Raw genomic sequence first — 13,636 nt, 5'->3', positions numbered from 1 at the left:
ACTCACAGCAATGGGCACATCATCTAAGCAGAAGATCAACAAGGAAACAAGGGCTTTGAACAATACACTGGACCAGATGGACTTAACGATATACTCAGAGCATTCCATCCTAAAGCAGCAGAATACACACTCTTCTTGAGCGTACATGGAACGTTCTCCAGAATAGATCACACACTGGGTCACAAATCAGGTCTCAACTGGTACCAAAAGATTGAGATCATACCATGCATATTATCAGACCGCAACACTATGAAACTTGAAGTCAAACACAAGAAAAAATTTGGAAAGATCACAAATACATGGAGGTTAAAGAACATCCTACTAAAGAAAGAACAAGTTAACCAGGAAATTAAAAAGGAAGTTAAAAAAATACATGGAAACAAATGAAAATGGAAAAACAATAGCTCAGAATCTTTGGGCTGCAGCAAAGGCAGTTCTAAGAGGGAAGTATATAGCAATACAGGCCTTTCTCTAGAAACAAGAAAAGTCTCAAATACACAACCTAACCTTACACTTAAAGGAGCTAGAGAAGGAGTAGCAAATAAAGCCTAAGCCAGCCAAAGACAGGAAATAATAAAGTTCAGAGCAGAATCAAGGTTCCTCGGTGGCATAGTCAGTTAAGCATCTGTTCAGGTCATGATCTCAGGGACCTGGGTGCTTGTCAGGGAGTCTGCTTTTCCCTTTCCCTCTAATCCTCCCTCCTTCTCGTTCTCTCTCTCTCTTTCAAATAAATAAATAAAACTGTTTAAAAAAAGATTAGAGCAGAAAAAAATAATACAGAAACAAACAAACAAAACCCCCAGTAGAACAGATCAATGAAATTAAGAGCTGATGTTTTGAAAGAATTAATAAAATTGATAGACCAGACCTCCTGCCAGACTTATCAAAAACAAAAGAGAAAGGATAAGGCACCTTGGTGGCTCAGTCAGTTAAGCATCTGTCTTCAGCTCAGGTAATAATTTCCAGGGTTCTGGGATCAAGTCCCACAATGGGCTCCCTGCTCAGCAGGGAGTCTGGTTGTTCTCCTCTGCTCAGCAGAGAGTCTGTTTGTCCCTCCCCTTCTACCTGCTGCTCCCCCTGCTTTTTCTCTCCCCCTCTTCCTCTCTGGAAAATAAATAAATAAAATCTTGAAAAGAAAAGAAAAGAGAAAGGACCAAAATAAATAAAATCATGAATGAAAGAGGAGAGATCACAACCAACACCACAGAAATACAATCATAAGAGAATAATATGAAAAACCATATGCCAACAAATTAACAACCTGGAAAAAATGGATAAATTCCTAGAAACATACAAACTACCAAAACCAAAACAGGAATAGAAAACTCGAACAGACCCATAACCAGCAATTAAATTGAATCAATAATCAAAAAACTCCCAACAAACAAAAGTCCAAGACCAGATGGTTTCCCAGGGGAATTCAACCAGACATTTAAAGAGTTAATAGCCATTCTTCTCAAACTATTTTAAAAATAGAAAAGGAAGGAAAACTTCCAAATTCATTCTATGAGGCCAGCATTACTTTGATACCAAAACCAGGTAAAAACACTGCTAAAAAAAGAGAACTACAGGCCAATATCCTTGACAAACATGGATGCAAAAATTCCTAATAAGATACTACCAAACTGAATCCAACAATACATTTAAAACCATTCACCACAATTGAGTGGGATTTATTCAATATAAAGGATGTTTCAGTATTCACAAATCAATCAGTGTGACACACCACATCAACACGAGAAAAGATAAGGTCATTTCAGTAGACACAGTGAAAGCATTTGACAAAGTACAACATCCATTCATGACAAAAATCCTGAACAAAGTAGGGATAGAGGGAACATACCTCAGCACAGTAAAAGCCATATAAGAAAATCCACAGTGAACATCATCTTCAATGGGGAAAATCTGGGAGCTCTTCCCCTAAGGTCAGGAACAAGACAGACATGTCCACTCTCACCACTGTTATTCAACATAGTGCTGGAAGTCCTAGCCCTAGTAATCAGACAACAAAAAGAAATAAAATACAGCTGAATTGGCAAAGAAAAAGTCAAACTTCCACGATTTGCAGACATGATATTCTAGAAAATCCAAAGGACTCTACCAAAAAACTGCTAGAACTGGTTCATGAATTCAGCAAAGTGGCAGGATACAAAATCAATGTACAGGTCTGTTGCGTTACTACACACTAAAAGTGAAGTAGCAGAAAGGGAAAACAAGGAATCAATCCCATTTACAATTGCACCAAAACTAGTAAGATACCTAGGAATAAACCTAACCAAAGAGGTAAAAGATCTGAAAACTATAGAATATTTATGAAAGGAATGGAGGAGGACACATGGAAAGGCATACCATGCTCATGGATTGGAAGAATGAATATCAATGATATGTCTATACTCCCCAAAGCAATCTACACATTTTACACAATCTCTATCAAAATACCAAAAACATTTTTCACAGAGCTGGAACAAACAACCCTGACATTTGTTTGGAGCCACAAAAAACCCTGAATAGCCAAAGCAACCCTAAAAAAGAAAACCAAAGCTGGGGGAATCACAATTCTGGATTTCAAGCTGTCATCATCAAGCTGTCATCATCAAGACTGCTTGGTACTAGCACAAAATAGACACATAGATCGGTGGAACAGAATAGAAAATCCTGAAATAACCCATAACTCTATGGTCAAGTAATCTTTGACAAAGCAGAAAAGTACACCAGTGGAAGAAAGAAAGTCTCTTCAACAAATGGTGTCCAGAACACTGGACAGCCCCATGCAGGAGAATGAAACTGGACCATTTCCTTACACCACACACAAAAATAAAGTCAAAATGAATGAAAGACCTAAATGTGAGACCTGAAACCATAAAAATCCTGGAAGAGAACACTGGCAGTAATTTCTGTGACATCAGCCATAACAACATGCTTCTAGTTATGTCTCCTGAGGCTAGGGAAACAGAAGCAAATATTAACTATTGGGACTTCACCAAAGTAAAAAGCTTCCACAGCAACGGAAACAACCAACAAAACTAAAACACAACCTACGGAATGGGAGAAGATATTTGCAAATGACATACCTGATAAAGGGTGAGTATCCAAAATCTATAAAGACCTTGTAAAACTCAACACTCAAAAAAACAAACAATTCAATCAAAAAATGGGCAGAAGACATGAACAGACATTTATCCAGAGAAGACACCCAAATGGCCAACAGACACATGAAAAGAAGCATCAGGGAAATACAAATCCAAAGCACGATGAGATCCCACCTCACACCCGTCAGAATGGCCAAAATCAACAACACAAGAAACAACAGGTGTTGGCGAGGATGTGGAGAAAGGGGAACCTCGTGCACTGTTGGTGGGAATGCAAGCTGGAGTAGCCGCTCTGGAAAACAGTGTGGAGATTCCTCAAAAGGTTAAAAATAGAACTGCCTTATGACTCAGCAATAGCACTACTGGGTATTTACCGCCCCCCCCCAAACAAAAACTCTAATTTGAAGGGACACAGGCATGCTGATACTTAGAGCAGCATTATCCACAATGGCCAAACTATGGAAACAGCCAGGTGTCCATCGAAAGATGAATGGATAAAGAAGATGTGTATATTCACAATGGGATATCACTCAGCCCTAAAAAAGGATGACATCTCACCATTTCAATGACATGGATGGAGCTAGAGGGTATTATGCTGAGCGAAATACGTCAGAGAAAGACAAATAATGTCACTGACATATGGAATTTAAGAAACAAAACAAACGGGGCGCCTGGGTGGCTCAGTGGGTTAAGCCGCTGCCTTCGGCTCAGGTCATGATCTCAGGGCCCTGGGATCGAGCCCCCATCGGGCTCTCTGCTCAACAGGGAGCCTGCTTTCCCCTCTCTCTCTGCCTGCCTCTCTGTCTACTTGTGATCTCTCTCTGTGTCAAATAAATAATAAATAAAATCTTTAAAAAAAAAACTGGGTTAAGAAACAAAACAAACGAGCAGGGGAACAAAAAAAGAGAAAGATAGAGAGAGGCAAACCAAGAAAGACTCAACTCGAGAGAATACACTGATGGCAAAGGGAGGTGGGCGGGGGCTGGGGGAAGTAGGGCTGGGGAGTCGGGGGCACCTGTCCTGAGGAGCACTGGGTGATGTACCAAGTGTTGAGTCACTGTATTGTTCATCTGAAACGGATACGACTCTCTATGTAACTATGGAATTTAAATAAAAACTTAAAAAAAAGTACTCCTTAGCAGCCCACGTACAGAAACGTTTCTCAGAACAGCCCTCATATGCAAGGAAAAATCCGTGGTGTCATTGACAAACTTGAGGGCTTCACCACACTGTCCTTCATTCAATACACTTTGTAAATGCACGGGTATAAAATAGGTTTCTTAAATTATTGTACACTGGACGCCTGGGTGGCTCAGTGTGTTGAGCATCAGCCTTTGGCTCAGGTCATGATCCAGGAGTCCGGGGATCGAGTCCAGCCTCAGGCTCCCTGCTCAGCAGGGAGTCTGCTTCTCCCTCTGACCTTCCCCATCTTGTGCTCTCTCTCTCTCTCTCATTCTCTCCCTCTCAAATAAATAAAATCTTTAAAATAAATAAATAAAATTATTGTACATTTATTGAAATAAGCTCAGTGTTATTTCATTGACAGAGCTTGTTCAAAACAACATAAATAAAGCCACGTGTATAAAAGATGCTTGCGGAGTGACACAATTTGAGTCCCCCAGGCAGTGTCCCCTCAGGGACAGAGTGTGCTCCCCATATGCGCTGCCCTTAGTACCCTCTTTGGAGGCCCTGTGGTAAAACATGGTCCTGAAACACCAGCTCCGCATAAATGCCACTGAGCACGGTGGAAAATAAAAAGAGGAAGAGGACAGCAGAGCCAGCCCCGCGGGCAGTTCCCACGTGGGAGTCGTCCACAGAATGGAGTCCACACACCCAAATACTGGACTCATGCTCAGGACGGCAGAGGACAAGATGAGAAGTGGAATTTATATAAAACAGAAGAAAATGGAACATATAGGACAGGGAAAACACAATGACTGGAAAAGAAAACTCAGCAGTGGGGCGCCTGGGGGGCTCAGTGGGTTGAGCCTCTGCCTTTGGCTCAGGTCATGATCCCAAAGTCCTGGGATCGAGCCCCGCATCGGGCTCTCTGTGCAGCGGGGAACCTGCTTCCCCCTCTCTCTCTCCCTGCCTCTCTGCCTGCTTGTGATCTGTCTCTCTGTCAAATAAACAAAATCTTAAAAAAAGAAAGAAAGAAAGAAACAAAGAGAGAGAGAGAGAAAGAAAGAAAGAGAGAGAGAGAGAAAGAAAGAAAGAAAGAAAGAAAGAAACAAAGAGAGAGAGAGAGAAAGAAAGAAAGAAAAAGAAAACTCAGCACAGCCAAAGGCGCGAATGAGACGGCAGCATCGCCTTCCTTCCCTGGAGCAAACCAATAGGAGGGTCAGGATTAGGGCCGAAGGGCTTTCCTTCCTTAGCTGAGGATTCTGACTTGGTCACAGACCTTTGACAGGCACCGTCCCAGGCCCCGTGGGGAAGCAGCAATGGGCACCGTGGGCCCTCACCTTTGGGGGTGTCCAGCTGAGTGGGAGGACAGGAACATTAGCTGTACTGGGGTGGACAGGACTGCAAAGCACAGGTAATCGGATCCCAAAAGGCACCGTCTTGTTATTTGATCACCTGTTTTCCCGAGGAAAGACGTCAAACTAGGAACTCCAAGCCTCATCCCTAGCCTTTGACAGGTCAGCCCGCCAGAAAATACGGTTGCAGGAATTACCGGTATAGACACCTAGCAACGGTCCCACAGCTCTGCTTGCACAGTTGCTGTGATGGGCATCTCGCTACCTATCAGGATGGCCACCCTTGACCCCAAAGCTACCCTGGGGCCCGGGAGCAGTGCCTGGCCGCAGTCCATGTCAGTCGTGCCCGCTACGTGCTTGGGTGGTGAGGACGTAGCGCAGGAACATGAGGAGTAAAGAGTGTCACTGACCTTCGGGGGAAGATTGGGAACTTTCAAGGTTATGACGATCGAAAATTCTTCAGGGAAGAGGTCACATCGGAAGAAAATCCTTGATGCAGGGAAGCTCACGGCATGGGGGGCGGCGGCAGAGAGCTGGAGTCCTTGCACGCCGTGGGCCTGTATCACCCTGATTCCGCCTGCAGCTCCGTGGGCAGGGACGGCCTCTGCCAGGATGTCCAGGGGGCGCAGGTCTGTGTCAGGGAAACCACAGGTAGGTTATGCAGGCCCCCACAAATCTCCCCTTTACCAGCGGGGAAACTGAGGCCCTGAGGGTCAACAATGCACCTATAGTACCCCCCGCCCCCGGTTTTGCCCAGAAGGAGCCACACGTGTACATTTTGTAGCATGCTGTTTCCCAGTCAGTGGCCATGCGCTGTGTTGAGCATGCAAGGGAAACGGAGGATGGATGGATCCCTGGTCCAGCCCCAGGGAGTGCCTGCCCTACAGGAGCCAGGCTCCATCAGTCCAGGTACCACCAAGTGTGGCATGCCCTGGGCTCTCAGCAGGCTCTGTGACACATGTCCCCACGTGCTGTGGAAGGGTGTGGCTTCCGGTGTGACCTGCAAGCCACCCTGGGACTGGGCCCCACTCTTCATGCCCTCCTTAGAGAGACAGATACGCCCCTGGAGAACCTCTGCCCTACAGTTCTAGATCATCAGAACATAGCTGATGGGCTGGCCTGGCCTCAGGTGAGGCCAGATGATAGGAAAGGAAAACAGGGAACCCGGACAGCATCTGTGGCCAGAGGAGGCGTTTCTGGACCAGCTCACGGGGCCCAGACTCTAGAAAGGAGGTGGGGCAGAGCCCACAGCTACCGCTTGGACCCTGCCCGACCTGGCCACTGCATGCCTGGCCGTGGCCTGGGGTAAATGACCAGGCATGCAGGAATGACTTAGGCATTCCCGAAGCCATTCCACTCAGACACAGGGACCCTGCTAGGGCCTGGGTCAACATGGGGGTGCTGGGCCCAGATCTCACACTCAGTCCACTCTACGGCTGGGTCAGCAAGGCCAGCAGGCCCTGTGGCGATGACAGTGGAGGCTGACCTGAGTCCCAGTGTGGTCCATCATGGACATCCCACCCTTCCTCCCAACAGGAGCCACAGTCCTCAACACAAGGAGTCCTTCTAGGAGGAAGCAGCTTCCCTGGACAAGAGACCTGTGACTGGGGCCCTCGAGGGCCTCCAGTGCTTTGACACAGGCCACGTTGCACTGGTCTGGGGCATAGTGGCCTGTGTCCTCTCCCGAGTGTGTGGCCTGTAAGGGACGGACACTACGGCATCTCCATGTTCCCAGAAGTGTATGGCCAGCCCCTGGTATACAGTAGTTGCTAACTAAATATGACAGATGGCTAATATTTGGGGGTGTTTGCCAGCTTGCAGGTGCCCCTGTGGACTAAGTTCATCCCCTCTTATGCCCTTGCCCAAGCTGGTGTGGCTCAGAGGATGGGACTGAGTCCCTGCGCCTGGGAAGACCCCTAAGGCCTTCATCAGTGGACAGAGTAAGGGCACCCAGCCCTCTGCTGTCCAAATGTGGGCACGGACAACAGGTGACCAGGCAGGGTGGGACCTCCTTCTCAGCAAGGCGGGGGAGCACTGCTCCTCCTCAGGGGCCTGGGTCACATGGCTGTCCGCAGCAGTCACGTTGAACCAGACCCCACGGGCTGGGGCAAACACTCATCCACAGCTCTCAGGCAGCCCACAGAAGAACCCAGAAATCCCAGGAACTCCCTCCATTAGGGGTCAAACCAGTGATCCTCCTTGAAGCAACAAGGGCTGTGGCCCCAGCAGGTGTGGGGGTGACATGAGGACAACAACCCAATTTTTGCAAAAAGTGAGTCAGGCTGAAGCATGAGAATGGTGGGTGGCCATCCCTGCGGCAGAGCGGCCTCTGAGACATGAGGGCCCTTGCTGGTCAGCAGATGCTCCCCACCACTCCCGGAGGACAGGGCCGGCTGAGCTGGGAGCCCCTGTCCCCTCCCCACAACCCCCAGCCAGGCCTGCCCCTTCAGCGCTGCTCCCTGCTGGGGTGAAGGCCGCGGAGCAGCCAGCGGGTGTGCTGCACAAAGGCCGAGGACAAGCGAGTCACAACGGAGAAGGTAGAGCCCATTTGCCCTCCCTTAAATCAAGGGAATTTAAGAAGGAAAACTGTCTCTGGAACGAGTCAGAGGACAGGCTCCCCAAGTGCAAAGAAGAAATAACAAGACCGCATATAAAGTGAGTGGCTGGCGTGGGGCCGGGGGAGGGCTGGGCGGGGGGTGCTGGGGGGCATCCTGAGCGGGGCTGCCGGGGCTGCCGCACAAGGAAGGGGCTGGCTGAGCACCATCAGGACGGGGGCAGGGCAGAGGAGTCAGAATGACCCAAACCGCTACCTACTAAACACCCCCAGCAGGAACCAGGCAGGGCTACGTCCCCAGGGACTCACAGGACAAAAGCCAGGAGCAGTGAGTGCCCTGGAGACCACAGACTGGCCCAGCCTCGCCAATCGCAGGCAAGGAGCGCCACCAAGATCACAGCTGCCAATCCCCAGTGACCGGCTGTGGGGTACGGAGCGGGTCACCAGCAAGCCTTGGGTACAGCAGGGGACACTGAGGTCCTTCAGGAGAGGGGCGGCGACAAGGACGGGACCTGCCTGCATGTGCCGTGTGCCCTGCGCCGTGGAGGAACAGCTCGGGGAGGGAGGTGAGCAGCCCCTGCTGATGTCAGCTGGAAGCCTGTGCACAGCGTGGGGGCTGGTGGGGGGTAGTGGGTGCCAGCGTGGCGGGGAGTGGGGGCCAGCGTGGGGGGGAGCCCAGCAATGTCGGGAGGACGCGTCCGATGACCTCTGGGAGGGCTGAAAGGAGAGGGCAGCATATTCGCGTTGCCATCATTACTTATGTGTTACAAAGCGCAAGCAAAGAGAGCAGAGAGGGGACCACGGGAGCGTGCGCTGAATGGAGGGGCTCCCTGGAGCAGGTGGGGAGGTCGCAATCATGGGAGAAGGGTCTGCACCCGCCAAGGACAAGGGTGCCCCCGGGGCAGCGGTGTGTGTCAACACAGGTCCCAAACCGACTCTAGAGAGGAAATGGGCATCTCGCGGGAAGCCTGTACTCCAGGACCCAGACTTGGACGGGGCCCCGGGGCCGGATTGCGAGTGCTGTGGGCTAGTGTCTGGCCGGGGTCCCTGGAGCATGTGAGGCTCTTAGGAAACACTGGGTCCTAAATTCACCCTCAAAACGCTGAGAGGCGCTGGGACCTGCGGGCCGTTTCAGCTGAGAACGCACCAGAGTCTGGTCCCTCATCCAGGACGCGCGCGTCCACCCCCGGCCACTGGCAAGTGCCCAGAGGTGCCACAGCCTGGCTGAGCCCCGGGGCACGGGGGCATTAGCAGCAGGGGAACCCTGAATCTAGCTAATCCCGGGAGAGCCTCTCCCTCCATTGTTTGATTGAACAGCGGCTTCCTGGTTGTCCTCCCCCAGCCCCACCCCTGCCTTGCAGCCCAGGCAGAGGAGCCGGCTTTGCTCTGACAGATGCTCCGTCGTCAGCATCCGGTTCCCCACCTACGCCTCGTCTGCGGGCTGCACACACAGCGGGAGGGTTTCCCAGGTTAACATGGGCGGAGAGGTGTGCACCTCCCTGGAAACGCTCCTGCTGGATGCAGGAATGAGGGGGTGACCGAGTCTACAAAATCAGAGCCACTGGAGAAGGTCAGACGGTGATGAAACCCTGGAGGTTAATTCTAATCAGTTAGACACGCAGTCACTGCAGCGGCTGTATTCAGCTGAGAGGCTGTATGCACGAGCAGAGCCTGGACGGGCCACCTACAGCTGGCCTCCGCACCAGCCAGCCTGGAAGCCATCGGCCCCAAACAGCCGGCACTTGGCCAACGAGGGACCCCTTCCCTCACCCCTAACCAGTCACGTTGGGGGAGCCCCCCAGAGGTAGCTACCTGCAGCTTCCCCACACCACAGTCCCCGTGGGGCCCATATGAGTCTCTCTCTTTCCACTAGAAGTTCTCTCCCTTGCCTGCTTTGAGCCTCTGGCAAACCCGGTGCTAGTGGGGTATCCCCTGTTACAGCCAGCTTGGAATAAACATCCCTTGCTTCTCATTTAGGTGATCTCTCTTTATTCTACAAAGGCTTTATGAAAGAGCAGCTTCAGAAACTCCTTTTGTCCTCAAGGTCTTTATAGTTCAGCAGCAAGATGTGGTGGGGATCGCGAATACACAAACTCGAAGCTGGCTACATGAAAGGTCCTAAAACAGCCTCAAGGTCTTAAGGTCTGGGCCACAACCTCAGAGGTGTGAGCCTCAGTTTGCTCATCTGTAAGATGGGATGGTGGTGACGTCCCCCGTCAGGGACCCAGCTGAGCTGCCAGATGTTTGGGGAGCCAGTGACAGCCCCAAGCGAACTGGCAGAAGCCGTGAAGACTTCAGTCACCCACTGCAGTAGCGTGAGCAGGAGGCTAAAGCCACCAGAAGCACTGACCTCCCACCCCCTTGTGGTGGGGGTCACACCTAGGAGCCCAGGACAAAAGTTTCCCATGGGTTGATGAGCCCTGGAGCCCAGGAAAGAGGAGGAGGGAAGGCTGGGCATGGAAAAGTACCGGGTACTGAGTCAGAGTGGGGAGGGGAGGAAAGTAGCTTCCAGGCGCCCTACAAGGAGGCCTCTGATGGCGGTGCCAGGGCTACAAATGCAAATGGTCCTCCGAGGGGGGCTGGCAGACCTGGGTCCCCACTGAAGTTCCCCCAGGATGGCAGTGCCCTGGCAGTGTCCCAAGCCTGGTGTGTGGTGGGGCATCGTGTGCCCCCCGCTGGGGGACGCCTTTGTGATCGCCCGTGGCCGGGCCTGATAGATCACGCATAGGATTTTTGACTGGGAGCCAGGCTCTTTGTGCCCCAGAACTGTTCCCTGAAGCCCTTCAAGACCCAAGTTATTGGGGCGCCTGGGTGGCTCAGTGGGTTAAAGCCTCTGCCTTCAGCTCAGGTCATGATCCCAGGGTCCTGGGATCGAGCCCCACATTGGGCTCTCTGCTCAGCGGGGAGCCTGCTTCTTCCTCTCTCTCTGCCTGCCTCTCTGTCTACTTGCGATCTCTCTGTCAAAAAAAAAAAAAAAAAAAAAAAAAAAAAAGACCCAAGTTATTTGGAAGAAGCCACCTGTGTCGGCTGGAGATGCAGGTGTGAGGCACAGCCGGGTGGACAGCACTGTAGACGGTCTCCAGGAAGAGTTCTCCCGCCGGGCTGGGAAGAGAGGTAGAACTAAATGGCCAAGAAAATCCTCCTTCTCTGTGGGTCTCACTGATTTGTGTTCCCAGGGCCCAGGAGGAGTTTACTTCCAGGAATTTAGGTTCGGATATTATAAAGGTTGCCCTGTGGGGCAGTCAGACTAAATGTAGAGCCACCATCACAGAACACGCAACAAGTTCAGGCCCAAGAAGAGGCAGGTGGATCCATGGAGAGAAGAGATGGAGAACTTGAAGGCCCAGCAGTAAGTAGTCCATGCGGATCAGTGGGGAGGGACAGGTCATTGAGAGAAAGTGATGAAAACGCTGGCTGTCTGTGGGGAGAAAACCCGGCTGAACTCCTCCCCAAACAGGATACACAGTTTACCCGTCCAGGAGGGGTGAATGGTGCAACTTCCAAGTTAGAGGGAGGGTTGGGAGCCATCTTTGTGACTTTGGGACGCAGATGATTCCCCAAACAAGCTCAACAAAAACAAATAATTAGAAAGAAGCCAGTACACTTGCTCACATCCTAACAAGAACTTCTGCTCAGGAAGGACACAATGGGTGAGGCCAGTAATCCCAGGACAGAATGAGAAAGGTGTTTGCCATACCATGAAAGGTACAGAAGGAATAGGGAGTTCCTGAAAACCAACAAAGAAAATATAAGAACAATCCTCAGAAGGAAAGAAAGAAAGAAAGAAAGAAAGAAAGAAAGAAAGAAAGAAAGAAGGAAGGAAGGAAGGAAGGAAGGAAGGAAGGAAGGAAGGAAGGAAGGAAAGAAAGAAAGAAAGAAAGAAAGAAAGAAAGAAAGAAAGAAAGAAAGAAAGCAGGCAACCTAAAAAAGAAGAAACCCAAAGGATTCACATAAGACAAATGCTCAAGTCAACATGAGTCAGAGAAATGCAGACCAAACAGTAAGAAGACACCACCCTTCTCCTACTGCACTGGCTGAAAAAAGGAAATAGGAAAACAACGTGAAGATAGAGCATACGTGGGAAAATAACTCATCCCTTCTGTGTGCTCTTTCCTGCTTTTCTTAACTTTTTTTTTTCTTTTCTTAACTTGTTTTAAAGGATGTCACGGAATGTGAACAGATTGGCACACTGGGCTTTGAGCGGGACTCCTGGGCGCTCTGGGGCTGCAGCACGGATACATCTGAAGCTTGGGAGGCAAAGACATTGGGCGATCAAGCCACTGAAGCCTCAGGGAGGCCCCCAAACGGCAGTGACACCAAGAATCAGCTCGCAAAGACGTAGTAGAGTCTTTGCGTAGAGCTCTGTGGCCAGCCTGTGCTGTGCCCTCTACACACATCAATGCTTTTAAATTCATACTTGTCCACCTCAGTCATCTGTCAAAGTCAAAGTGTTCGCAGGGTGCGCAACACTCCCCAAAGGGTCAAGCAGACAGTATAGCAAGGACCGTGGCCTTGACGTCCAGCTCCCCTGGGATGTGCCATGTCCTGCGGCTTCTGTCATGGGCCTTTTTGAGGCTCAGTCTCCTCATCAGCAATAGGGGATGGTATCTTCCTCTCTTGTAAGGCTCCAGGGGGGACTGAAAATACAGTCTGGCAGGCAGAAGTTGCTCCCCAGAAATGGACAGCCTCACAGTAACGGACTTGGAAATGGACGGCCCAGCCTCACGATGCAGTCAGCGCTGTGCCAGGCCACATTTTAGGTCAACTATTAACTTCCCACATGAGCTTGTGGGAGGATATGTGTTTTCCTGCAGGAATGCAGGCTGCCAGGGCTGGCTAAGCGGGACCCTTGAATAAGATCCATGTGGCTAGTACACAGCTGATCTTAAGTTTACCTTACATAAATCAGCAAAAGGGCATCTGGCGGTGTGCCTTACTCAGCTGGCACAGAAGAACCCACACATAGTCTGGGGATAAGTCGACTCACTGGACTCACACTTGCCAGCCCCAAACCAGAATCTTCCTTTCTCACCTTTCTTGCGTGTTGTCCACTATGTATAAGAAGCGCCTGGCCTCACTGGGCACATGGACATTCAGGAGGCAAAAGACAGTGCGTGAATCTGCAGACCACGGGGCTGGCATGGGGACAAGGGGGCTTAATCTGAGCTCTTCCCAGGACAGGATGCTCAGCTGCCCTCGGGGTCCCGCCCACAGAGCTTGTCTCTAATGATCCAAAATGCCATCTCTTAGTCTCCTCTGCCAGGAGCTGAGAGTGGGGAGAGGAGAAGATGAAGCACTAGTCCCTACCCCCAGGGGATCTTTATAATAAAAACATGACTCTCTCCTGCCAGGCATGATTATCTCTGCAATCCAGCCAGCTTTCCATGTTCCCTTATCTCACATCCTCCTGGCAAGTGAGAACAGGAACAGAGGATGAATCCAGCTGTAGTGGCCTCGGGCTGCAGGTTGTGGAAGTCCAAATGCTCAGCACCTAGATGTTTGCCTGCCTGCCAATC

General features: G+C 50.4%; 1 protein-coding gene across 1 annotated transcript in view; it reads right to left on the bottom strand.

Moving 5' to 3' along the window:
* Nucleotides 1-6,207, bottom strand: part of TSPEAR (thrombospondin type laminin G domain and EAR repeats) — a gene marked incomplete at its 5' end in the record, with an annotated part of 59,130 nt that extends 52,923 nt beyond the window's left edge. The window contains one exon of the mRNA XM_047708516.1: nucleotides 5,977-6,207. Coding sequence (XP_047564472.1) covers nucleotides 5,977-6,207 — 231 coding nt within the window. The remainder of the gene's footprint in view (nucleotides 1-5,976) is intronic.
* Nucleotides 6,208-13,636: the final 7,429 nt, after the last annotated feature.

This window comes from Lutra lutra, chromosome 1 (assembly GCF_902655055.1).
Source record: "Lutra lutra chromosome 1, mLutLut1.2, whole genome shotgun sequence".
NCBI lineage: Eukaryota > Metazoa > Chordata > Mammalia > Carnivora > Mustelidae > Lutra > Lutra lutra.
The sequence above is the reverse complement of the archived record's forward strand: the minus strand, read 5'-3'. Positions and strand labels throughout refer to the sequence as shown.